The 27,513-nt window shown below is 34.2% G+C and overlaps 3 protein-coding genes and 1 long non-coding RNA gene across 8 annotated transcripts; 2 read left to right on the forward strand and 2 right to left on the reverse strand.

Annotated features, from left to right (window-relative positions):
* Positions 1–89: 89 nt before the first annotated feature.
* LOC110226814 (putative F-box/LRR-repeat protein At4g15060) lies at positions 90–24,870 on the reverse strand. The gene is given in 10 exon segments (XM_021019572.1): positions 90–275; positions 277–414; positions 8,462–8,487; positions 8,641–8,885; positions 8,887–9,272; positions 22,573–22,799; positions 22,802–22,825; positions 23,491–23,746; positions 23,831–23,971; positions 24,033–24,870. Coding segments are annotated over 10 exon segments (1,605 nt in total). The 5' UTR covers positions 24,150–24,870; the 3' UTR covers positions 90–230.
* Positions 10,050–11,038, reverse strand: LOC110226815. The gene is made up of 2 exons (XR_002330732.1): positions 10,724–11,038; positions 10,050–10,641 (listed from the first exon to the last, which is right to left on the reverse strand). It is a non-coding gene; the product is annotated as an uncharacterized LOC110226815 (long non-coding RNA).
* Positions 11,789–27,414, forward strand: LOC9304304 (putative F-box protein At1g67390). 3 transcript variants are annotated; one of them, XM_002868183.2, is made up of 4 exons: positions 11,789–12,218; positions 12,791–13,417; positions 13,514–13,687; positions 13,791–14,358. In XM_002868183.2, the coding sequence occupies exons 1-4, from the start codon at positions 11,937–11,939 to the stop codon at positions 14,097–14,099; spliced, it is 1,392 nt and encodes a 463-aa protein (XP_002868229.2). In that variant the 5' UTR covers positions 11,789–11,936; the 3' UTR covers positions 14,100–14,358. The 3 variants fall into 3 exon arrangements, with proteins under 3 accessions (XP_002868229.2, XP_002868232.2, XP_020875232.1); XM_002868186.2 differs by lacking the exons at positions 12,791–13,417; positions 13,514–13,687; positions 13,791–14,358 and adding exons at positions 26,051–26,680; positions 26,777–26,950; positions 27,054–27,414 and having other exon boundaries at positions 11,792–12,218; XM_021019573.1 differs by lacking the exons at positions 11,789–12,218; positions 12,791–13,417; positions 13,514–13,687; positions 13,791–14,358 and adding exons at positions 25,069–25,448; positions 26,051–26,680; positions 26,777–26,950; positions 27,054–27,414.
* LOC9304303 lies at positions 19,584–21,752 on the forward strand. 3 transcript variants are annotated; one of them, XR_002330731.1, is made up of 3 exons: positions 19,584–20,404; positions 20,549–21,311; positions 21,449–21,752. XR_002330731.1 is itself a non-coding variant. In XM_021019574.1 (2 exons), the coding sequence occupies exons 1-2, from the start codon at positions 21,158–21,160 to the stop codon at positions 21,664–21,666; spliced, it is 372 nt and encodes a 123-aa protein (XP_020875233.1). In that variant the 5' UTR covers positions 19,584–21,157; the 3' UTR covers positions 21,667–21,752. The 3 variants fall into 3 exon arrangements, 1 of the variants encoding a protein (XP_020875233.1); XR_002330730.1 differs by having other exon boundaries at positions 19,584–20,105; positions 20,310–21,311; XM_021019574.1 differs by having other exon boundaries at positions 19,584–21,311.
* Positions 27,415–27,513: the final 99 nt, after the last annotated feature.

Below are 27,513 nucleotides of genomic sequence, written 5' to 3' on the forward strand. Positions count from 1 at the left end.
AAGATTTCTGAATTCAAAGATCTAAAAATTGAAAATAAACTTCGAAACTATCAATAAACCCGTTGTCAAGATCATCAATGTTCATAACAATGAAAGTTGAATCCTACATTATATTGTGTACATAAACTACCGATTCTCAATCAAATACCGATTCTCATGCTGTTGATGCTCGAAAAGAAAACATAAACTCCTCGTACAACCCACGCTTATCCTCCATCCCTGGCGTAGACTTAAACAAGATTGTCCCGGTTTGTAAGCAACAAGCATTTCCCAAGATTTTTTAACAAAACCTATCTCTTTTTGCAATCCAAATATCCATGTCCACTTGAACCTTTCGAGACTCGACAAAAAACATTTAGGAACATAATTTAGTTGATTCTTAAAGCAAGCTAGATTAAAACAATCGTTATGATCCTGAGGTAAAATATGAGAATTAGGCTTGAACGTTAATTATTGTAAAATATGAGAACAAAAGGGATTTATCGAAAAACTTACCTCATTCAAGTCCATCTCGAGTAACCGGGAAAGAAACTTTTCCCAATTTGAATCACATGGACATAGCTTTGTCTTTTGAAATACTCTAATGCCCAATGTCTTTAAATCTTGAAAGTTGAATCGTTTAATTTATTTGCATTTTTATTTTCAAATCTGAAAAACCCAACAAACAACCTCTTTAGTTTTAGCTAAGGACGAGTCTCAGAAATTCTTAGAGTATATTTGGTCCTTATGGATCGACCTCGAATATACTACCTAACGGTTAAGTATGTTGAGTTAATTACTCGAGCAATCAAACCATACTTTATATAATAAGATATAAAGAGGCACCTAATTTTGTATTCCATCTTCACTTAGGCATGTCAATCGGGCTAGCTTGCCGGCCTTGCTAAGTCCGAAACCCGCAAAACATGTTTTAGCCTGGCCCTGCCTTAACAGGCTTTTTTGAGCTTTTTTCGAGAAAACAAGAAACAACTTATAATTTGTAATATCTTTTAAAAAAAAAATCTATGTATAGAACGAGACAATCGAAATTTAAATAACCACCAACCCAGTTTAGTTTAAAAGAAAAAGTTTAAAATCTAATAAATTGTTTAAACTCACACCAAATAAAAAATAAAATCAGAAGACTTGAAACTAGGTAGTATAACCAAGATTTGGTTTTTAAATTTATAGTAAGGTACAATTAGAAAACTAGGTTTAGAGTTTTCAAATCTATTAAAAAGAAATCTTAAAAATGAATTTATTAACACAAAAAGTCAAAAGTTTTCTTTAGGGATTTTTTGGACCAGCCCAAGCCCGGCCGGGATAAGCCCAAAAAATCTTTTAGCCTAAAAGATCCGATTTTTTCTGGACATATATTTTTAAATCCAAACTCGATATTTTCAGGGCTGGGCCGGGCTAGCTTTCGCCTTAACTGATATGCCTATCTGCACTTACCAAAATTATTTACTTTTATATTGCACTTTTACTTCTTTTTTATTTGGCAGGTATTGTTTTTGTGGTAAATATTTGAAAAGAAAGAAAACATTGATTTTTATATATTCTTTTCCAATTTTTGGATAGAAAGGGAAAATAAAGTCAAATTTCTTTTTGGTAAAGAACTAAAGTCAAATTGTCCTTAGGAAGAAAAAGAGAGCTAAATTTTAATTTAGACAATAAAACCTAAATATTTTGATTTGTCTTTAAATAATCTTTTGTGTCTCCTCGTAATTAACTACATCAAGCATATATAGATAAAGATCCATTTCTCTTCTTGCTTTACTCATACATGTGAAGCATCTTAAGTCTAAAAGCATTCTCTCTTTTTCGTGTTTCTCTTCTTCACAAAAGAATCCATCTCCTTCTTTAGTGATCTAATCCATGGAGATATCATTATCATCTTCAGATGCACGAGGTAAGGGTGTCCTTGTTGATGAGGTCAATACGGATGATCGAATCAGCAGACTCTCCAGAGATCTATTGCTTAAGATCTTATCGAGCATGTCTACTTAAGAAGCTGTTACGACGAGCGTTCTATCAAACCGATGGGGGGGGATGTGTGGAAGGAATCGTCTGAGATTTTTATGGACATGCAATATATAACGAAAGCCAGAAATACTGTGATGGATGTTAGTATATGCAGCTGGATGGATGACAAAGGTGCATTTCTTTGCTCAAAATTTTCTCTTTACAACTTTTTGGATAAAAGTATTTCACAAATAAACAAATAGATCTGGGTATAAGCTGATGACCTAGGTTGATGTTATATTACAAAACTCTAAGATTACCCATGAATTAATAGATGATTTCATTTGTTCATTGTTGTAGCCTTGTAGGGGAAAAATAAAAGTAAATAACCAATGAATACGTTTTATTTTAAAATTCCCGTGTTTATGAAAGAAAAAGGTTACCATCTTAACAGTATTTGGCGCGAGTAGGCTATATTTTCTAAACTTATACAAATCTTTGTATAAGTTTGTGATCTATTATACATGACATGCACATTTTTCGGATGACATGTTATATATATTTTCAGATCCAAGGCTTTTTTTTTTTCCATAAACACACTTTTGATTTCTAAAACACATTACTTATACAAAGAAAATGCTATTCATTTCAATATGACAAGTTATTTTTATATTTGACAAGTTATTCCTTAAAAATACTTAGACATTTGTTCTATATGTTTGCACATTACATGTGGTTGACTTGAAGATGACATCATTAATGTTCTACTCAAAATAACGTCGTCCTTTTGACGAAATTAAAGGAGCATTTAAGTACACCTAGCTAGGGTTAGAAGAGAAAATAAGGAACCTTGGTTGCGAGAGAGAAAAAGGAAGCAGTTTCAATAGAAAAAAGAGAGTGAACACTATTTCTGCAAAATTCACAATTAAGAAGCAAGCGAGATCAAATCCGATTCTAAATCAGGAATTTCTGTAGTCCGGTATTACTTTTTGTCGAGAAAATGAGGTAAATTAACGTAGTTAATTAGTCGTTTTACAAAATCGGAGAAATTGAGTGGGACATTAATTCGATTCACATGAAAAAATTTGTTGATTTTGAGTAGGATTATAAAATAAATGGAATATAGAGGCTTGTGGAGATATTTTAATTCAAGATTTACATTAATATTGTTCAAGTATCAACTGTTGGATATTTAAGTGTACGTGATATTTAAGTGTACGTACATCGTCGGTTATTCACGAATGTTGGATATTTAAGTGTACGTACATCGATGGTTAGTGTACGTACATCGACGGTTATTCACCAACCATCGCACCTTTTGGTACAAACGGTTATTATATTAAACGTACGGTTGCAAACGTATGTGAAGACCGTTGATCACTATAAAACTCTGTTTCTCTTGTATCAAACAGAGAGAGAAGTACAGAGCACGAGAGTTTCACAAAATCAAAGATTGAAAGAATCTTTGGTGATAAACACATAAACAAAACACATAATCTCTATTTGTTTCTCTTGTATCTTAGCCTAGAACAAGAGAGAACTTTGATTGTCTTATCCTACAAGGGATTTTGTGTAACCCAAGGCTTGATAAGGGTCGAAATACTCTTTAAGGAAAGTGCTCACGTGCGCGATTCAATCATTATCCAAGTTCACATTCGTTACTTCCCGGAGTTACAAAGCCTATTTCTACAACAATCTTAAAGAGTATTTACGGTGAACAATGGCTAATGTTTCTGTGCGTGAGATGACATCAAAGTTTGGCAAATTGGATAAGTTTGAAGTAGTTGATTTTAGAAGATGACAAAAGAAGATGCACTTTCTCCTCACAACGCTAAATGTGGTGCACGTTCTAAGTGTGCCAATGCCCACCGTGTCGGAGAATGCTGAGAACGAGTGTGTGGAGGAGACAAGGAAGCAACTTAAGTGGGTGTAAAGCCGTGGTAATGTGTCGGAGATTACGATCTCCGGACGTGCGGATGATCTAAGGGCTAGAATATTGCGGGGTGTTTGATTAGCTCGTTGATCGGCTTAGTCATTCATGAGCATATTCATATCGTGGATGCTTTTTATGGAGTAACGGTTTGGTTGAGACGGGGATGCGGCTCGGCAAGGAATTGGCGGATCCGCAAGGATCTACCGATTCTAGGCCGAACTGATGTGCTTACTTCCAATCTCTGATCCGCTTTCCGGACTAAAGGACTATAAGGACATATAGGTTTTATGTCATAGAACCTAATGATTCTATAGCGGCTCATACCGTAATTGAGTCAAGAGATGCAATATTTGATGAGAATCGTTTCTCGATGATTTCTAGGCCAATTCCCTTAATACAACATGTAGATGGATGAATCCATCTCGGTGTCGTGCATCATCGACAAGTTGCCGCCTTTGTGGAAAGCTTGGACATAGGGCCAAGGACTGCCGTCATAAGAAGGAAGGAACATCGATTGGAGATGCAAGTAATGCGAACCTTGTCGAAGATCAGTTTGTTGCGGTCGTTTCCGAAGCAAACATGATGACAAACTCCAATGATTGTTGGGTTGACACTGGTGCTACAAAGCATGTGTGTTCTGATGCGAGTATGTTCTCAATGTACGTACATGGCTCTGGTGGAGAAAAGTTGTACATGGGAAACGCAAGTACCACAAAGATAAAAGGGAAAGGCAAAGTGGTTTTAAAACTCACGAGTAATTGGTTGCTTAATGTATGCCATGACTAGCACTAGACCGGATATAGCTTTTGCGGTAGGAAAGTTGAGTAGATACACTAGTAATCCTAGTACTCATCATTGGCAAGCTGTAAGGCGGGTGCTCAAGTACTTGAAAGGAACCATAAATTATGGTTTGTCATATTTTGGATTTCCTTCGGTCTTAGAAGGATATTCGGATGCAAGTTGGAACACCAACGAGGAAAATCATTCTTCTACAAGTGGTTGGGTGTTTCTACTTGGGGGAGGTGCCATTTCATGGGCATCAAATAAACAAACTTGTATTACAAATTCTACTATGGAATCGGAATTTGTAGCGTTAACGGCTGCAGGGAGAGAGGTGGAATGGTTAAGACACCTAGTCTCCGAGATTCCATTGTGGCCGAAACCAGTGCCACCCATTTCTATCCATTGCGATAGTCAAGCTACTTTGGCTAAGGCCTATAGCCAAGTGTATAATGGTAAGTCGCGACACCTAGGCTTGAGACATAGCGGGATACGTGAGTTGATCACTCATGGGGTGATTACTTTAGAATTTATTCGGTCTGAACATAATCTAGCGGATCACTTGACAAAAGGATTAGCTAGAGACTTGGTGATCAAGTCGGCTAAAGGGATGGGATTAAAGTCCATTTGAAATCTCTAATGGTGGGATACCCAATTCCCCTCTAATACAACGTTAGAGGCTGAATTCAATGTGGAAAGCCCACACTTAGAGATTGAAGCACTGATTTATATCATCCCAAAGTAAGTGCTTGGATCTGCAAGAAAAGATTAGGTTGAAGTTTTATTCTTAATAGATCTTTTGAAAAATTGCATTTTGCAGGTGCAAGATTAAACGATCTACCTATATGGGTGTGAAGTGTAGCCGCTTCAAGAAGCTTGGACTTGGCTTTGTATACGCTCATGAATGGATAAGGACACATGGCTTATAATAGTGTCAAGGATAAACACTTAGAGTAGTGAGTGAATTCGTGTGTGTATTATCTTTATGTGCTCAAAATGAGTTGAAGGATTCAATCCGTAGGACATCCTGATTCTCGAGCATTTGGAATGTGTAATATCACTAAGATGTAAATTCAATCGTTACGATATTTACATTTATGCATGAGTTTGGTTTACGTGTTGTTAATTTTGTGAATCAAAGATTACACTTAAATGGGGGAGGAATGTTGGATATTTAAGTGTACGTACATCGTCGGTTATTCACGAATGTTGGATATTTAAGTGTACGTACATCGACGGTTAGTGTACGTACATCGACGGTTATTCACCAACCATCGCACCTTTTGGTACAAACGGTTATTATATTAAACGTACGGTTGCAAACGTACGTGAAGACCGTTGATCACTATAAAACTCTGTTTCTCTTGTGTCAAACAGAGAGAGAAGTACAGAGCACGAGAGTTTCACAAGATCAAAGATTGAAAGAATCTTTGGTGATAAACACATAAACAAAACACATAATCTCTATTTGTTTCTCTTGTATCTTAGCCTAGAACAAGAGAGAACTTTGATTGTCTTATCCTACAAGGGATTTCGTGTAACCCAAGGCTTGATAAGGGTCGAAATACTCTTTAAGGAAAGTGCTCACGTGCGCGATTCAATCATTATCCAAGTTCACATTCGTTATTTTCCGGAGTTACAAAGCCTATTTCTACAACATCAACTATGAGCATTTTCAAATAATTTTCCGGAACTCATGTTCAATAAGGCCCACAGTTTTTAAAAATTTCCTTTAACCAGAAATAAATTTAATTAAAGGGATAACCATGTTTGTTGGCCCGCCTAGCCTTAACGAAGCATATGACTCGCTTATCTATATAAGATTTGATCATTTAAGATTTTCTTTCGTTCCTCTGTATAAGATTTTATTTCTTGTTTGTTTTGTGGCATTTCTTCTTGGTTACTTGAACAAAACCCAGAATTTGTATTCTTAATTAAAGTCGGTGTTTATGTCAATGATAAAAGAATCATAAAGATTGTAAGATATAGACAAGATCAGTGAGTTGCCTGATGAATTGCTAGTGAAGGTACTAATGTATCTCCCTACAAGATCAGTGAGTTGTAAACACGAATATTTTATGGAAACGATGAAAGTTTATTTGGATTTGGTTGGCTTATATCAAGCTTAGTCACGAACATCGAAAGAAACTTCCATCCCTTCGATACAATACTCGTGCTTACATCAACTTTTGTTGGGAGAAACAAAAGTTGATGTATCTCAACGAGCAATTCATCATGGGAATTATCTGATCTTATCCATATCTTACAATCTCCATGATTATTTTATCATTGACATACACACTGAGTTGAAAATTACAAATTTTGGGTTCTGTTCAAGTAAGTAACCTAGAAGAAAAGTCACAAAACAAGCAAGAAATAAGACAAGGTATAATAATACATAGGAAAGAAAGAAAATATTGATATATGAAATCTTATATAGAGAGAATCGAGTTATACGCTTTCACTAAGGCTTAGAAACATGTTTATCCTCTTAATTTATTTTCTTTACGGTTAATAGTAAAGGAAATTTTTACAAAAAATGTGGGTCTTACTGAACATCATCTCCAAAAATTTAATCGAAAATGCGCATAATTAATACCATATTTATGTTAATCATGAATAAACATATCTCCACAAATCCTTTATATTTCATATATTCTATAAGTCTACTCAAAGTTAATTAAAGTTTTCATGTGAATCAAATTAATGTTTCACTCCATTTCTCCGTTTAAGTAAAACCCATAAGTACATCAACTTACCTCAATTTTTCGACGAAAAAGTAGTACCTAACAACAAAAATTCCCAATTTAGAGTCGGATTTGATCTCGTTTGCTTCCTACTTGTGAATTTTGCAGCCTACTCTATTTTATCCATTGAAATTGCCTCTTTTTTCTCTCTGGAAAACAATGTAACCTATTTTCTCTTCTAACCCTAGGTGTACTTAAATACCCCATAAATTTTTTCAAAACGACGTCGTTTTTTTGAGAAGATCGTAAATGATGTCGTGTTCAATGCGTGTTCGGAAGCATCAGAAGAGAATTAAATTACATAAATAGTTTGGGCCCTATCTTACGTGATGTACGTACCCACAAACCGGAATATTTCTTTGTTCATTGGCTCAAAGAAATTGTCCGTTTTAAATCTTGTTACTCTTATAAATGATTTAATTCCTTTTGTTTGAAGTGTACCAAATTAAATAAATTACTTCATTTAAAAGATTGTCAATTTTATACGTATGTTTGAATTCATAAAAGTAAAAACTAAAACCCAATAATTTTTGTGGAAGTCCCCTTGGTCTAAAGCAGTGGTTGACCAAGAGTTCATTAATATTACTACACAAGGTCTGGATTTCAACTCCTAAAGAACGCAGTTTCTTGTAGAGTAATAGTGCAAAGTTTACCGGACATCCAAAGTGCCGCGTGTAGAACCATTCGTAGTGGTCAGAATATTACAGGAAGATCATGTCGCGGAGATGTCGTACATGAAGAACCGACAGCTGAAGATCCGAGTGCGACGAGGAGAACTGCGCTGTAGAATCGTTGTTCGTGAGAACTGTTCATATATGATGGAGCTAGTTAATTATTATCATAATAGGATTAGCTTAAAATGATGTAATAAGACGAGAAAAAAAACACAATATTTTTGAAATCTTTTAAACCAAATTTTGTGTACGTATCATGGTTAATCTAAAAATAAAGTACCATATGATTGGTGCCATATGACGTATTAGCACATGAGAATGAGGCTTGAACGTTAATTATTGTAAAATAAACAAAACCAAAAGGATTATATCAAAAAACTTACCTCATTCAAGTCGATCTCGAGTAACCGTGAAAGAAACTTTGACCAATTTGAATCACATGGACATAGCTTCAAATGTTCAAGTTGTTTGAAGACAATACCCTCACGATATAAAGCCTGGACCGATGACGAAAATTTCAACCTCACGAATGAATGGTTTAGTCAGTGTTATAAAATGAGATTGATAGATGGATTGAAATAAACTACCTCTTCGATGTTGACCCTTACGCATAATGAAAGCTGCTTGACTTATGTGGTAGAGCTAACTAACTTTTCGATATCAGGGTATGTCGAGTCAATATCCGTCTCCTCTAACTTAGGTATATCTTTAAAGTAGTAGGAGTAGCTATCATCATCAAGATAATCTCTAATTTTGAAATATTTCAGATAAGGAGTATTTATCACCAGCTCATTTAAATATTCACCAAGATATCTTTAGGGTTAGTCTCTGCAAAGACGGGACCATTACACTTAACGTTCCAAAATAGTTATATTCATCCAGTTCCACGACTAGATTCTTGAGAACAGGGCAATTAGAAAGAAGTTGGTGAAGAGAATTTGAATCTTTGTAAGTCACCTTTTCAAGGAGCAAATATTTTAAGAAGGGCAGATAAGCCATAGGAGGAACATCCACAAGAATCTCGTCTATAAGATTCAAAATCACTAGCGATTTGCAGATATACAAACTACTCGGTAGTTTAGTAGGATTCTCCATACATTAAAAAGGAAAAAGGTTGATGGTTTACTGACCGAAGCAGCGAGAAACAGCAAATACAGTCCACAATTTGATATCTTCAGGCTGAATTGATCTCACCTGGCTAAACTTGAGACATAAGCTTTTTATGGCGGGAGCTCTATGTAATTGCATATCAAAATTGATAAAACTCTGTAACCTCTGTTCTTCAGAGGCTGAATAATCGGTATTATCGTATTCAAGTTTAGGCAACCACATCCAAAGAACTCCGATCGGTTCGATAAAATACTTGTGCTTACAACAATTTTACTTGGAAGAAATAATAGTACCTTCACGAGTAAATCATAGGCAACTTACTAATCTTGTACATATCTTCATAATCTCCAAGTTTCGTTAGTTTATTTTTATTGGTTTTAACCAATATTCTCTAATTGTTGACATAAACACTGACTCTTAATTCTTAAAATAGAAAACAATGACTCCAAGAAGAACAAATAAAACAAGAGGAACCGAAAAAAAAAACCTAATAAGATCTTCAATTACCTATATATAAACAAAGTCGAGTATGCTTAACTAGGGCCATGAAAATTATCCATTGCACTAGTTCCACCGATGAGAAACTTCGAGCACTATCTCACGATCTCGTCCTCGTTCAGCTTCCTCTTTTCGTGTTACTCTCTCTTGGAGTGGACGATCTTCCTTTGAGCACGAATGAATGGAGGCAAAACGTCTCGCTGCTCTCTCAGCATCTGGAAAACATCTTCCTATCTCTTTCGCATAATCAATTTAGTAAACTTAGGACAGTAGTTAAGGATCTTGAATCTAGAAATAGCTCAAAGTCGTGTAAGAGTTTCAGACTGCAAAAACACCTTGACAAAAGAACTTATATACAGTTTATTGTCCTTGGTTTATACAATGAAGCATAAATTTCATACACTTATTGTTGCCAACTATTCTTGATGTGTTACATCTTTGATCACATAACTATAAGTCCTAACATATAAATGAAAACATTATAGTAGTATGAGTTGTTGAACCTCGAAAAGAAAGTAACAAACTCCTGGATCTGTCTCTAGAGCAGACTGAAATAAGATTGTCGCAGTCTTTAAGCAACGAGCATTTCTCAAAATATATTTTGCCAAATCCATCACTTTTGGCGATCCATGTATTTGAAAGTTTCGAGACTCGACAACAAACATTTAGGAACACAATTCAGTTGATTCTCCCAGCAAACTGTTGGATCCACACAAGTTTTTGTATGATCCTGAGATCAATCATAGAAGCATGGCCTAAATACTAAAGCAAATCAAATCAAAAGAATAGGTCGATATCGAAGAAACTTCCATCATACAGAGAGACTTCGAGCCCTCGTATTTAAATTAGGAGAATCTTTAAGTAACCGGACAAGTAGCTTTGACCAATTTGAATCACGTGGACATAGCTTCAGATTTTTAAGCTGGTTGAAGAAAATACCCTCAGGATATAAAGCCTGCACACAATGACGAAGGATTCAACCTCAAGAAAACGTATTGTTCTAAAATGAGATTGATAGATGGATGGAAACAAATTACCTCTTCTGCATTGACTCTTACGCATAATGAAAGCCGCTTGACGGATGTGATGATCTAACAAACTTAACCATATCAGCGTATGTCGAACTAATATCCGCCTCCTCTAAGTTAGGCATAACCATCAGTTTCATATTTACCCTTATAATCCATAATTTTGAAATGCTTCAAAGGAGTGTGTAACACAAGCACATAAAACTGAGAACCTCTTAATATTTTTAGGGTTAGTCTCTGGAAAGACCAGACACTTACCCTAAATCTCTAAACGTTCTAGAAATAGATCCTCAAGAACAGTGCAACTGGAAAGAAGGCGCTGAAGCAAAGTTTTTAAAGAAAGGCGAGTTTTCTTTACTAAGGCCTTGCTTAGGGCAGTTATTTCAAAAATTTAGAATTTTTTTTCTATTAACCTTCTTAATTAAAAAATTGTGGGTCTTCTTCGTGATCACGTGACTTGTATCATTTAACTCACGCAATAAATCCCTTGATGCATGTATCAGAAAGAAAGGAAATTATTTCTCGATAATTTTCATTAAAAAAGCTAATCATTTACTGACACACAAAGTTAGGTACCATAATTAGTTTTATACAGTATCTGTTTGTATTGAACTTTTAAAAGTAACTGTTGAGATAAAAATATTTTAGTTATAAGAAAACAAAATTTGTTGGAATATTTTTGTTTTATAGTGGAAGTTGGGAAAATTGTTTTCTAAATTGTTATTTTAATTAAAACATCTCTTTATGCCTTTCTTATAATGTAACTATCTAATTTTGTAATTCCAAATTTCCACTTACCGAAATTATTTGCAGTTTTGCTTTTGTATTTTGCAGATTTACTTCTTCTCTTTATTTATTTGGCGGATCTGTTTTATGTGGTAAATGTTGTGTAAAGAAGGAAAATATTGATTTTTTTCTCCAGTTTTTTTAATTTTAAAGGAAAATAAAGTCAAAATTTTTATTGGTAAAAACGTCAAATTGTCCTTGTGAAAATTTAAAAAATAAGGGTTAAATTTCATTTTGACAACAACCCCAAATATTTTCTGTCTCTATATAATCTTTTGTTTCGTCTCCTCGTAATTAACTACATCAAGCATCAACCTCCATTTCTCTTCTTGCTTTACTCATACATGTGAAGCATCTCAAGTCTAAAAGCATTCTCTCTTTTTCGTGTTTCTCTTCTTCACAAAAGAATCCATCTCCTTCTTTAGTGATCTAATCCATGGAGATATCATCATTATCATCTTCTGATACACGAGGTAAAGATGACCTTGTTGATGCGGTCAATACCGATGATCGAATCAGCACACTCTCCAAAGATCTATTGCTTAAGATCTTATCGAGCCTGTCTACAAAAGAAGTTGTTAGAACAAGTGTTCTATCAAAGAGATGGGGGGATGTGTGGAAGGAGACGTCTGAGATCTTTATGGACATGCGATATATAACGATATCCAGATATCTTTCCATCGATTTTAGTCCTTATGCCGCTGGATGGCTCACAAAGGTCCATTTCTTTACTCAAAATTTTCTCTTTACAACTTTTTGGATAAATGTTTTTCACAAATATACAAATAGATCTGGGAATACAAATATACATATATCAGTAATAAAGGATCTCGTTTGTTCATTGTTGAAGTGGAAAATCAAATTTTAGATAACCAATGAATACATGTTATTTTAAATTTCGCGCGTTTATGAAAGAGAAAGGTTAACGCCTTAACGGTATTTGGCGCGAATAGGCTATACTTTCAAATTTTATGATCAATACATACATTAGTAATTGAGTATATACAGTAAATTTGCCATCATAGTAGTGAGTTGGAAATCTAATTGATCTCTTGCCTTATTCCATCTAGAATAAATACATGCATACACAAAAGATACACCTGTAATTTGCAATTGACTTGTATACAGACTAATTAAATGTGTTGTAAATTACAATTTTCTACATAATTATTTGCAATTCAATTTTAAGAAAAGTGGTCCAAGATTCCAACGGATTTATACATATATAATAAAGTGATATCTTTATGTTTATCATTTTCAAATATCCTAAATCACTCTTTGCCCTTGTAGGTTATAAACGATCACAGTGGCAATTTTGAACGATTTACAATCTACCATTTCGCATACCAATGTGGATATGGGATGGTCGAGGCGTGGATTCGATCGTTGATTCATGTGAAACATGTCAAGGATCTCACGCTTGTAAACTGTTTTCGTCCTTTCTTAGTAACCTCCATTTTGACACTTGACTTGCCTCCAAAGTCATTTTCCCATCCAAACCTCAAATCACTCCATCTTGGTAGGTATACCTTAAAAGATCCACATGGTTTCGACAACTGCTGGAATATAAAGCAGCTAAAACTCATTGCCGTTTTCGCCGAGATTGAAGTCTTTAATGTGGTCCTCATGTCTTGCCCTTCTCTGGAAGTGCTCGTTGTAGACCTTCACTGCCACAAACAAAGTGGTCCTCTGAAAATTGAGAATCGCAACTTAAAGTTCTTGTTCTTATCATGTTCTCAAATTGATGGAATTGAAGTGGCTACACCCAGTCTTGAGATCCTGACCGTCAAATCTCTCTCGTGTGAGATAGAGAAATTTGTCATTGCAAACCCTAACTTCCAGTTTAATCGAAACTATTGGGCAACTGGACAATTATATCCTCACACCAGCTATTACATAGCATGCCCTCCTGATCAGGTATATATTTCTTTTGCTTGCAATTTTATTTTGATAGAAAATATATTTATGATATTAACACTTAGTTTGATATTTTGACATATATATGAATCTAAGGACAAAACAAGCATTGGGCATGAAGTCATGATGAGTGAACCCAGTGAATATATGAAGTTCTACGCATCAATGTCAGTGAGTATAGACTTAACGAATACCAAAGAGGTAGATATGCTCAAAGAAGTTTTAGCTGCATGGCCCGACGAAATGCAAGAACTCGAGATTTTATTTAAGGTACGTTAAAATTTCATGTGTTATGATTGAAATAGACATTATGGTTATCAACGTTGGTCTGTAAGTGATATTGTATATTCCTTTTTTTTTTGTATATATATAGAATAGCAATGTCCCCAGGAAAGAAGGTGAGACTCCCATGGGAAGAACAAAGAGGAAGTTTTGGGAAGAGACAAAACCGTTTCCCAACGGTCACTTCCGTGTACATACTGTATGGCTGTTTAACTTTAGCGGTTCTAAAGAAGAGTTTGCTTTAGCTTCACGATTGATAACGCAAGGAACAGTGGTCATGACTATGAAAATCCAACCAGCGTCGATTTCTCTAAGTAACAAGTTAGAGATAGAAGCGGCAGTGACCAAGCTAAAAGAACTTCCAAAAGGTCACACAGAACTTAGTATCGTAATGTTCTGATGGAATTTGGTTTAATCTAGCTCTTGGTGACATAAAGAGAAAACCCTTTGTTATTTGCTTTCTTTTTTTTTTGTTGGAAATTCTGTTGTTTCAACTTACAAGTACTGCTTTTGGCATTTGTTTAATTAATTGTTTCAGATATTTGGGACCTAATTTGTATTTTATCTGATTTTCTTGATGGATTATTTTCATTTGTACTGCATTTGATGATCTTGTGGGTTCTCATAAGAGACTTCAATCAGATTGGGTCTTTGACATAGTCCTCATGTTTTGCCCCTTTCTCGAAGTGCGTGTATATCCTAGCAACATATAATCCTACGATATATATATATATATATATATATATATATAATATTTTGAGGAACAAATTTAGAACGGAGTACAAAAGATGTTATGAGCAAAGATGTAACACATCAAAAACATCCATATATACCACTGGGATTATCGGTTCCATTTTTATCAACATGAGAGTGCAAAGATAAGAAAGAGAAAGGTAGAGAGAATTGAGTGATATCGAAGGACGAAATATGAAAGTTTATTAGATAGGATCGAGGAGGCTGAATAAGTAAGGCGCAAAAGATAGAAAGCAAATTTCATGTGTAGAAGACATTGTTGATGCAGTCGTTTGAGTGTTTTGTATTAGTCGCGACGTAGTACATGTTAATACAGAAAGTAGTACAACAAGTGATACATGAAGCTGAGATGCATAATTGCTGATGAAGCTTAAATACTGAGATATACGAGCATCTGTTAAGTAAAAAAAAAGTAATACTTTATAATTTGAAGACAAATAAAACGTATTAGTAAAGAGGAAATTTACTTGACGAGATGAAGAAAATGGCAAAAAGTAAAACTTTTTATTATGAAATTTAGAAACTCTTTTTCCAAGTGATTAGAAAATCATGTATGTTATATAAGGAGGAGTTCGGCACGTTGTAGAGGAGGGAGCTTGTGCATGCATAAAGAAAAACAGAAAATTCTATTGGTGAGATCTCGAGAGATCGAATGTGCTTGTGTGATATATAAAGCGTTGGAGTCTTGGTGTCATTGATGTGTTTGTGTTGAGGTACGTGTGTGACATATATGTTTTGGAGATTTTGGCTTCAAGTCTAAACTCAGGGAGAGTGTTAGCTTATGATTAGTTTATCATAAAGAGATCATGTAATAGAAAATAGAGGTGTGCTTGATTTACGTGTTTGAAAATTGGTTGTTGCTTTCTCATTCTAGTGAATTCGAATACTGGACATGATCCATGTGAGTAGAAAAAACTAAACTTCGTTAACAAATTGTGTGTCTCGTTTATTTTCTACACTTTTTTTGCCTCACTCGCACTAAGACATCGTCAAGATAGTTTTTAATATAATAAATATTTAAATTAAACTTTAACAATAATTAATGCAAATAGAAAAAACAACAATTTAATCGTAGTCCATTGAATTTTCTTACATCATTTCTAAGTTTATACACTTATTAATTTCAAAAATATTAATGAAACTATACATTTAAACATGGCTATCAAAAAATTATTATTTTACTATTTTGTGAATTATCTCAAATGTTATTTATACTAGTCCGACTCGAAACAGAAAAAAAATATTAATTTATATTAATTATTAATTTATCAATTATTAAGTTAAAGAGGTTTAATGATAGAATTTTTTTTTTTTGTCAACAGCTTAAATTAAAATTCAAAAGAGTCATTCCAGAAGAATGTTGTTTACATAAGTGATATAAAACGGTTTCGTATAAGTTTATTGATTAATATGTTAACATATAAGTCTCTCAGGAAATGTTGAGATATTAAAATCAATTGTATTAATATGTTTATTTGTTGACAGTTGAATCCATTTTATTAAATGTCATTGATTAATTTATGTTTATTAATAAGTCTTTCCAAAAAGCATTTTGGTCAACGCTCTTGAATTAAGGAGAGCTAACTACTTTTGTTCCTTTCTCAGCCTGAACGATATTTAGGTTTACCCTTGTGATGGACCTCTAAATTCACCAAACAGATAATAACCAATAGATTTGCCATGTCATTACTAATACAAAAGATTTTAAAAAAAAAAATTAAAAGAATATTAAAAAAAAAAAGATAGACTAATTGATTAACGCCGTCTAGTTCTTCTGCTTCATCTTCTTCGTTAGCCAAAATCAATTTCCATCGATTTTAACTCCGATTCCAAGTTTCGCCTCTTCTTCGACGATTTTAAATCAAGTAATATTCTTAACGTCATTTACGGGTTCGAGTTACGTTTTGCATCGGTACGTTGCCATACTTTTTTTTTATTCTCTTTGAAGTTTGAATGGATGTTTTTGGATCACGTTCTTGTCACAAATTAGAAATTCCAACTGGAATTTCTTAATTCCGATCAGCCAATCTCAAGTTATGAAGAAAACACTGACGGCATATCCCGAGATAACACCAGTTTTCACACTGATTACGGGCCACTTTTGAAAACCTTTCCGATATTCAAATTTAACTAGTTTGGTGTCTATGGAAAGCTCAAAGAGTCTAGTTTCACCTCCAACTGGAATTTCTTAATTCCGATCACCCAATCTCAAGTTATGAAGAAAACATTGAAGGCATATCCCGCAGATGCGAGATAACTAGTATTACTAAGTTTCTTAATTCCGATCATACGCTCTGTGGTTTTAATGGTGACCCACGTATTGATGATGTTTCATGTCTCCTATTTATCTGTATGTCTCCTATTGATGATGTTTCATGTCTCCTATTGCTATGATATTGTTGTTATTGTTGCTTAATTTTGATGATGTTGCTATATCTATATGTTAAAAATTTGACTGGTGCTTGTATTTTGCTAGATAGTTCCAATGGAGAGCAGACATTTAAGTGGTGAAGAAACTGTTCCCGCTAGTCAGGATGGATCTAGTTTGCAAGTCTCAGGTGAACCCTTTTTCTTAAGTCAGAATTCAGATGATTTTTTAGCAAAGGAAAAAGATGCTTCACTCAGTGATGAAGATACTTTGTTCAGTGATTTCGATGAAGAAGAGAAACTAGGCAACAACGAGGATTCTGTTCAGACTGAAGATGTTGATGTTGTAGAGGCAAACAATGAAAATGACAAGAAATATGAACTCTATCTTGGAATGGAGTTTAGTTCTGATGAGTCTGCATATAAAGCTTACAGAAAGTATGGAGCCAATCATGGTTTTGACGTAAGGAAACAAAGAGGAAAAGACAAAAAGCTAAAAAGGGTGGCTTATATATGCTCAAAAGAGGGGTTTAAACAGGTAAACAACACAAATATTATTTATTAATTCAGGTAAATCCAGTATTGTACAAGGACATGCAACCTCGGACTTTCGTCTTTACATCTGTGAGTCAGTCACATTATGCTAGTAAATATTTTTTAAAATATACTTCCTCCGTCCCACAAAGATAGATTTTTTTAGAAATTTCACATTTATAAGAAATAATGTATAATGACATTAAATCATTTAATACAATTTAAAGAATATATTATTTATTGTTGTTTAATGAAGGTAAAATAGGTAAACTGTATTAAATTTGACATTGGAAACCCAAAATTTCTATCTTTGTGGGACAAATTTTTTTCTAAAACATTCATCCTTGTAAGACGGAGGGAGTATATATGAACTAATTAACATTAATGGAACAGTCAGGTGGAAAATCATGTTACAATAACAACTGCGACGATGGAATAATAGTCATTCGTCATGACTTTCCACTTGGTATGGCGCTGCCACCGTCTATTCGTGGTGCTAATTAAGACAAGTAACTATGGAAAGTTCAGTATAGTCAAGGTTTTTCTCTTTCTTAATACTACTATTTGCTGACAAATACTACACTATTTATTATATAAGAATAAGAAAATTCGGTTGTGAATAATTAGGAGTGCGACTAACCATTCAAAAGTTCGACAAATATAAACGTGATGTCTTAATTTACCTATTATTTTCTGGTAACAGGACACAAAATATGGTTGGTGGTATCAATATGGTGTCAAGCCAGTAGAAATTGGACTTTGGCCGGAACGTAGGTTTCAACAAAGCTTTGGAGATTTTGTCGAGTGGGGTGGAGAAGTATACACCGCATCACTGCCGAGTCCTCAAATGGGATATGGATATTTCCCAATTCAAAATATCAGGTATGATGCATATATCGAACAGATAGCCATATTCGACGATAATTATAACATAGACCGCAATTTGGACTATCTTGAAGTCTTTTCTGACAGCAATCGGGATATCGAGTGATAGACACGCGAGATCCTAGTGGTGGCGGGCATGTAATCTTTTATGGTGGTCCAAGAAATATCTAAAACTGATTAGATCTTTATAATAGAAATCAAATTAAAACATTACATTGACTTGATTTTACAATAAATATTGCCTTTATTATGTTACTTTAAAACAAGGTCTTAATAAATGGAATAGAGAATTGGTCCAATAATTATATATGTGCACAAGAGATAGCAAATGGCATCTACATAGGATATATTAATCAAGTAACCATTTGTGTAATCGAATGAAAAAAATGTCTCCATAAAGGGCATTCTTATTTCTCACAAATGGACGTTTATAGCTTCTAACTCGGTTATATCTGGGCTAACCATTTTATGGTGTATTACTTTTGTTTATCCAAAGAAATGTATATCTTTTCTACATTCTCTATGAAGCTCCTTCCTCTGTCAAGCTCAGTAAAAGGGTCATCACTCAGCAAGAGTTACCTGGTACACTGTCACATTCTCGAAAGAAGAAGGTGGTTTGGGCCTAAGAGATTTTAACTACTCTAATAAAGCATGTGTATTCAAACCCATTTCGTTACTCTTATTAAAAAAATTAATCAAGTTCTGGATACTAAAACATTAATACCAATGAATTCTTCGCATGAAAACAAAATTTTGAAAGTTAGAGATTCCTTGTTTTTTGTATCATATTAAAGGTTGGATATGGAAGAGATTGCTTATTTTATAGCCTACGGACTAAGACGAACCATTGCATGCCTTCTCCTAAACAATTTCAAACATAAGACTCGACCGTCACCATAATAGATCGCATGATTCGAAATCGCGCATCTAGCCTCCGTTACAAGAAACTTTGCATTTTCTGACCATCTCTATTGTCTCTTCGCCTATATTGTTGAATCTATGGCTGTCCTGAAAATGCTAGATCAAGTGAGCTAAAATTCAACCATCAATAGAGACATTTTTAGTATATTTTGATGATGTTGACTTTTGTAGCTGCTAAAATATGCTATGATAAATTTGCTGAGACAGATTTAGACACTGATTCAGAATCTTTAGGAATGCAGTGACAACTCAGGATTGAAGCTTGAAGATAACCGAAATACAAATTACAAGGTGAGCTTGATTTCTAAAACTTAGTAACAAAGGGGAAAATTGAAAGTACATTGTTAAGTGAGCAACATAGATGAATTCAAGTGAAATGTGAAGTCATCGAACACTACAAAAAAAAGGTTACATTGATAGCACTTAAACATAGCACGATTTTCGATTTTGCTATGAAAAAGACTACGTCGGATTGGAATACTCTATTATAGCATTTTATAAATGCTATGCCGAAATTTAACTAAGCGGGAACTATTAGAGCCAATTTTTTCATCGATCCTAACACTTAAGAAAAACAGACGGTGACTTTTCCTTTTCAATTGGATAGAGAGAGAGAAAAAAAAAACAAAACTTTGAACAAAAAAAAAAAACTCTCTCACTCTCACCATCTTCGATCCTCTTCTCCTCCAATCTTCTTCTCCATTATGTTCTTTCATTCGATCTCCCTTGCCTCTCTCTCTCTCTCTCTCTCTGCAACTTTTCTCATCTCTTTAGATTTCTCCGACATATCATCCCTCTCTCTGCAAAGACGACGACCACTGCCTCATCCTTCGCCGGCGATAATCTCGATCTCCGACGGCCTCTACCTTTCCGTCGATAGTTTTAAGCTTCGGCAGCTGAATTTTTATCTATGTCGTTCAAATTAGGATTCAATCTTCAGTTTAAGGTACGAAATCACCAATATATACCTTGATTAGGTTTTCCTTTACCGTTAGTTGTCCTTATTTGGTCTTATCGAAATTGAAACTGGTTTCAAACAAGGGATAACGATAATTTTGATATTTGACGGATTCAAATTAGGGTTCACTTTTCAACAAAACGAAATTTCATATACAAATTAGTGTTGTGCTTTGTGTTTTTTGTTTCTCAGATCTTCCAAAGATAAAACTCAGGTGTTGGTGCTAAATTCAGGAGCTTGAAGAAGAAGTTAAGCTTCTCAAAAATCTCTCCCATCCAAATATAGTTGTAAGTAATAGTTTCGGCTCTGATTATACTATTGTCGAATCTGAGTTTTGGAAAGATTGAATTCACAAAACTATTGTGCGTCTCTACCTGATTCCTTAGAATGGTTTTTGTTGTGTAAACTGATGATGATTTCATGCCCTCCAGGTGTTCGACGAATTGCCTCATTATTGGTTTGCTTGTTTCTTGACATTGTTTGGCGTTATGTACAGCTTATTACATTTAGTTCATTATTGAACTTAGTTATGGATCATTATTGAATCTGGTGTGACTAATTTGATTGTTGTTTTCTTTCGTGTGTTTTATATTGTGAAGTTACGAATGTAAAATCTGTCTAAAGGTGCATAACAACGAAAGAGACTACTTGTCGCATCTTCACGGTAAGAGGCATCACACCAATTTGTATGATATAGTCAACTTAGCATATCAATTGAATATTATGGATATTTGCTTTTTTCATATTCAGCTCATTTTCAAGAGAAAAAATTCAGAGATGAAATGAAAACAGAGGTAAGCAAATGTTTTATTACTTGGTGTCCTTATGTAGCTTTTAAATTTGGGTACTTTTGTGCAGAACACTTCAGATAATGATCTTTATGATTCAGAATTTTCTGGTAAGTACTCTTTTCTCTTATGCTCTTGCTAAATCTGTACATGTTAATCATTTGTATCAAACCTAATATGTTTTGTTTCAATTGATTATCAGAACCTCCTCATTTAAGTAAATGGTTTCCGGACTATGTATATGAATCACCGATGTTGGATACATGTTATGGTTTTGAATTCTCTGACCTTAAAGAAAGTGAAAGTATAAAGGATTTGGTAATTAAGAAAGAGACACCAACAAAAATCGATGACTTAGTCTCTTCTAAGATTGATGATATGACTGACTCGCAAGCTGCATATTCAGGTGAACAAATATATGTTATTGTTTTGGCTTTATTATTATGTGATGCGATTAAAATGATTCAATTCTGTAGTCAATATATGAATGTTTGTTTTGTGCATATTTCTGATTTGAAATGTTTGTTTTGTTATTTCTAACAGAGTTGGTAGTTGAGGATAGTGTCATAGACGATGCCGTAATAGACAAAAACCGTAGAAGTCTTTTTCGAAGAGTGGCTAAGCGAAAACCTACAATACCAACCGTTGAAGAAGAGTTAACTTACTTGAAGAACCGAGTCAGTGATCTAGAAGACAAAGTAAGCTATTTGTATGATGTTATTAGTCGTCTTATTATCTCTAATGGCAACAATGGTAATTAGACGTAAGGATATTAGTTTAGGTATTGGATTCATATTTGATTTATGTATGAATTGATGTTTGGTTTATGATATGATGTATATGTATGTTTTGGATGTTTATCACATATAAGACAGACCAAACAATAGCACAGACCAAACAGTAGCACGTAATAATAACGCTATCATAAAACTTATGAGCGTCAAGAAAATATGCTATTAAAGGTAGTAATGGCATTCGATTATTGCTATGAAACAATAAATAAAGACATTAAAAAAGTGCTATTGTAGATGAACATACTATAGCAGACAAAATTAATGCTATTGTAGGTGGGGTATCTACCATAGCTGCCACAATCATAGCAGTTGTTATTTCGCTATGTATTACCTATGATAGCACTTTTTCCGCGCTAAGAATGTAAGTTTTTCTTGTAGTGGAATGAAGTGACAATTTGGCATTGAGGTCTCAATGATAAGATCCAAGAAGGGAGAAAAACTAAATGTGGGCTATGACTTCATTAAAATAACTACATCGGACGTTTCAAAGGACTAAGTCTTCCGTGAAACAGGAAGCAGTTATGTAACACAACAAAGGTGGGAAAGAGTCAAATTGTAACAAACAGTGGGTGGATGTGTCAGACATGAGTAATAACCCGTTAGAATAAGAAAACAAGGACACCGTGAATTTGCGGTAGTATATACGGGGTCGAATCGCAAAAGACAGAATGGTTACACTAGAAATTTCTGAGAGTAGTTTAAAACTTAAATCTCATTGTGACCTCTCAATGTTTCCACATCAAGTCATCAAAATCTCTCTCAATCTGCCATGTCAACACACTTATACTTAATCAAGAAATTAAAGCCACGTGGCATACTTAAATCAGAGAGTCGTCTCCAAATCTAGCCTAATTCAGGCTTAATTGATCTCACCTCGCTAAACTTGAGACGCAAGCTTTTTATGATGGGAGCTCTATGTAATTGCATATCCAAATTGATAAAACTATGTAACCTCTGTTCTTCAGAGGCTGAATAATCGGTATTATCGTACTCAAGTTTAGGCAACCACATCCAAAGAAACTCTGATCGGTTCGATAAAATACTTGTGCTTACAACAATTTTAGTTGGAAGAAATAATAGTACCTTCACGAGTAAATCATAGGCAACTTCGTAATCTTGTACATATCTTCATAATCTCCAAGTTTCGTTAGTTTATTTTTATGGGTTTTAACCAATATTCTCTAATTATTGACATAAACACTGACTCTTAAAATAGAAAACAATGACTCCAAGAAGAACAGAGGCGAGGAATAATAAAACAAGAGGAACCGAAAAAAAACCTAATAAAATCTTCAATTACCTATATATAAACAAAGTCGAGTATGCTTAACTAGGGCCATGAAATTATCCATTGCACTAGCTCCACCGATGAGAAACTTCGAGCACTAGCTCACGATCTCGTCCTCGTTCAGCTTTTTCCTCTTCTCGTGTTCTTCTCTCTTGGACGATCTTCCTTTGAGCATGAATGAATGGAAGCAAAACGTCTCGCTGCTCTCTGAGCATCTGGAAAAAATCTTCCCATCTCTATCGCAGAATCAATTTAGTAAACTTAGGACAGTAGTTAAGGATCTTGAATCTAGAAATAGCTCAAAGTCGTGTAAGAGTTTCAGACTGCAAAAACACCTTGACCAAAGAACATATATACAGTTTATTTTCCTTAGTTTATACAATGAAGCATAAATTTCATACACTTATTGTTGCCAACTATTCTTGATGTGTTACATCTTTGATCACATAACTATAAGTCCTAACATATAAATTAAAACATTATAGTACTATGAGTTATTGAACCTCGAAAAGAAAGTAACAACTCCTGGATTATTATCTCAAGCTCATTCTCTGTCTCTAGGGCAGACTGAAATAAGATTGTCACAGTCTTTAAGCAACGAGTATTTCTCAAGATATATTTTGCCAAATCCATCACCTTTGGCGATCCATGTATCCCTTTCCACTTGAAAGTTTCGAGACTCGAAAACAAACATTAAGGAATACAATTCAGTTGATTCTCCCAGCAAACTGGTGGATCCACACAAGTTTTTGTATGATCCTGAGATCAATCATAGAAGCTTGGCCTAAGTACTACACTAAATCAAATCAAAAGAATAGGTCGATATCGAAGAAACTTAATTACATCATTCAGAGAGACTTCGAGCTCTCGTAAATTAGGAGAATCTTTAAGTAACCGGAAAAGTAGCTTTGATCAATTTGAATCACGTGGACATAGCTTCAGATGTTTAATCTGTTTGAAGAAAATACCCTCAGGATATAAAGTCTGCACACAATGACGGAAGGATTCAACCTCAAGAACCGCTTGACGGATGGAAACAGATTACCTCTTCGGCATTGACTCTTACGCATAATGACAGCCGCTTGACGGATGTGATCGATCTTACAAACTTAACGATATCAGGGTATGTCGAAATAATATCCGCCCCCTCTAAGTTAGGCATATCTTTAAAATCGAAGAATTTGCTATCATCATATTCACCCTTATAATCCGTAATTTTGAAATACTTCAAACAAGGAGTGTGTAACACAAGCTAATCAAACTGAGAACCTCTTAATATCTTTAGGGTTAGTCTCTGCAAAGACCGGACAGTTACCCTAAATTTAGAATTTTTTTCTATTAACCTTCTTAATTAAAAAACTGTGGGTCTTCTTCGTGAACACATGACGTGTATCATTTGACTATGTGTATATGTAAATGTTTTTCTAACTCACGGAATAAATCTCTTGATGCATGTATCATAAAGAAAGGAAAATATTTCTCGATAATTTTCATTGGAAAAAACTAATCATTAACTTACTCACAAAGTTAGGTACCATTAGTTTTATATCCGTTTGTATTGAACTTTTAAAAGTAACTGTTGAGATAAAATTATTTTAGTTATAAGAAAACAAAATTTGTTGGAATATTTTTGGTTTATAGTGCAAGTTGGGATAATTGTTTTCTAAATTGTTATTTTAATTAAAAATCTCTTTATGCCTTTCTTATAATGTAACCATCTAATTTTGTAATTCCAATTTGCACTTACCGAAATTATTTGCAGTTTTGCTTTTGTATTTTGCAGATTTACTTCTTCTTTTACTTTATTTGGCGGATCTGTTTTATGTGGTAAAATGTTGTGTAAAGAAGGAAAACATTGATTTTTATTTTTATTTATTGGCCAGTTTTTTGAATTTTAAAGGAAAATAAAGTCAAATTTATTTTTGGTAAAAACGTCAAATTTTCCTTGTGAAAATTTAAAAAATAAGGGTTAAATTTAATTTTGACAACAACCCCATATATTTTCTGTCTATAAATAATCTTTTTTTGTCTCCTCGTAATTAACTACATCAAGCATAAACCTCCATTTCTCTTCTTGCTTTACTCAAACATGTGAAGCATCTCAAGTCTAAAAGCATTCTCTCTTTTTTCTTGTTTCTCTTCTTCACAAAAGAATCTATCTCCTTCTTTAGTAATCTAATCCATGGAGATATCGTTATCATATTCTGATGCACGAGGTAAAGGTGACCTTGTTGATGCGGTCAATATTGATGATCGAATCAACACACTCTCCAAAGATCTATTGCTTAAGATCTTATCGAGCCTGTCTACAAAAGAAGTTGTTAGAACAAGTGTTCTATCAAAGAGATGGGGGGATGTGTGGAAGGAGACGTCTGAGATCTTTATGGACATGCGATATATAAAGATATCCAGATATCTTTTCATCGATTTTAGTCCTTATGCCGCTGGATGGATGACAAAGGTCCATTTCTTTACTCAAAATTTTCTCTTTACAACTTTTTGGATAAAACATTTTCACAAATAAATAAATAGATCTGGAAATAAACTGATGTTCTAGGTTGAGATATTACAAAACCCTAAGATTACCCATGAATCATTAATAAAGGATCTCGGTTTTTCATTGTTTTAGATAAACAATGAATATATGTTTTATTTTAAAATTCGCGCGTTTATGAGGTTAACGCCTTAACGGTATTTGGTGCGAATAGGCTATATTTTCAAATTTTATGGGAAATACATACATTAGAAATTGAGTATATATATACAGTAAATTTGCCATCATTGTAGTGAATAGGAAATCTAATTGATCTCTTGGCTTATTAAATCTAGAATAAATACTTGCATACACAAAAGATACGCCTGTAATTTGCAGTTGACTTGTATACAGACTAATTAAATGTGTTGTAAATTACAATTTTCTACATAATTATTTGCAATTCAATTGTAAGAAAACTGCTCCAGCTTGTGTCCTAAAAGATTCCAACGGATTTATACATATATAATAAAGTGATATCTTTATGTTTATCATTTTCAAATATCCGAAATCACTCTTTGCCCTTGTAGGTTATAAACGATCACAGTGGCAATTTCGAACGATTTACAATCTACCATTTCGCACACCAATGTGTAGATGGGATGGTCGAGGCGTGGATTCGATCATTGATTCATGTGAAACATGTCAAGCATCTCACACTTATAAACTGTTTTGGCCCTTTCGTACCAAACTCAATTTTGACACTTGACTTGCCTCCAAAGTCATTTTCCCATCCAAACCTCAAATCACTCCATCTTGGTAGGTATACCTTAAAAGATCCACATGGTTTCGACAACTGCTGGAATCTAAAGAAGCTAAAACTCATTGCCGTTTTCGCCGAGATTGAAGTCTTTAATGTGGTCCTCATGTCTTGCCCTTCTCTGGAAGTGCTCGTTGTAGACCTTCACTGCCACAAACAAAGTGGTCCTCTGAAAATTGAGAACCGCAACTTAAAGTTCTTGTGCTTATCATGTTGTTCTCAAATTGATGGAATTGAAGTGGCTACACCCAGTCTTGAGATCCTGACCGTCAAATCTCTCTCGTGTGAGATAGAGAAATTTGTCATTGCAAACCCTAACCTCCAGTTTAATCGAAACTATTGGGCAACTGGACAATTATATCCTCACACCAGCTATTACATATCATGCCCTCCTGATCAGGTATATATTTCTTTTGCTTGCAATTTTATTTTGATAGAGAATATATTTATGATATTAACACTTAGTTTGATATTTTGACATATATATGAATCTAAGGACAAAACAAGCATTGGGCATGAAGTCATGATGAGTGAACCCAGTGAATATATGAAGTTCTACGCATCAATGTCAGTGAGTATAGACTTAACGAATACCAAAGAGGTAGATATGCTCAAAGAAGTTTTAGCTGCATGGCCCGACGAAATGCAAGAACTCGAGATTTTATTTAAGGTACGTTAAAATTTCATGTGTTATGATTGAAATAGACATTATGGTTATCAACGTTGGTCTGTAAGTGATATTGTATATTCCTTTTTTTTTTGTATATATATAGAATAGCAATGTCCCCAGGAAAGAAGGTGAGACTCCCATGGGAAGAACAAAGAGGAAGTTTTGGGAAGAGACAAAACCGTTTCCCAACGGTCACTTCCGTGTACATACTGTATGGCTGTTTAACTTTAGCGGTTCTAAAGAAGAGTTTGCTTTAGCTTCACGATTGATAACGCAAGGAACAGTGGTCATGACTATGAAAATCCAACCAGCGTCGATTTCTCTAAGTAACAAGTTAGAGATAGAAGCGGCAGTGACCAAGCTAAAAGAACTTCCAAAAGGTCACACAGAACTTAGTATCGTAATGTTCTGATGGAATTTGGTTAATCTAGTTATTGGTGATATAAAGAGAAAACCCTTTGTTATTTGCTTTTTTTTTTTTTTTTTAATTTGGAAATTATGTTGTTTCAACTTTCAAGTACTGCTTTTGGCATTAGTTTAATTAATTGTTTCAGATATTTGGG

This window comes from Arabidopsis lyrata (assembly GCF_000004255.2).
Source record: "Arabidopsis lyrata subsp. lyrata unplaced genomic scaffold ARALYscaffold_7, whole genome shotgun sequence".
Classification (NCBI taxonomy): Eukaryota; Viridiplantae; Streptophyta; class Magnoliopsida; order Brassicales; family Brassicaceae; genus Arabidopsis; species Arabidopsis lyrata.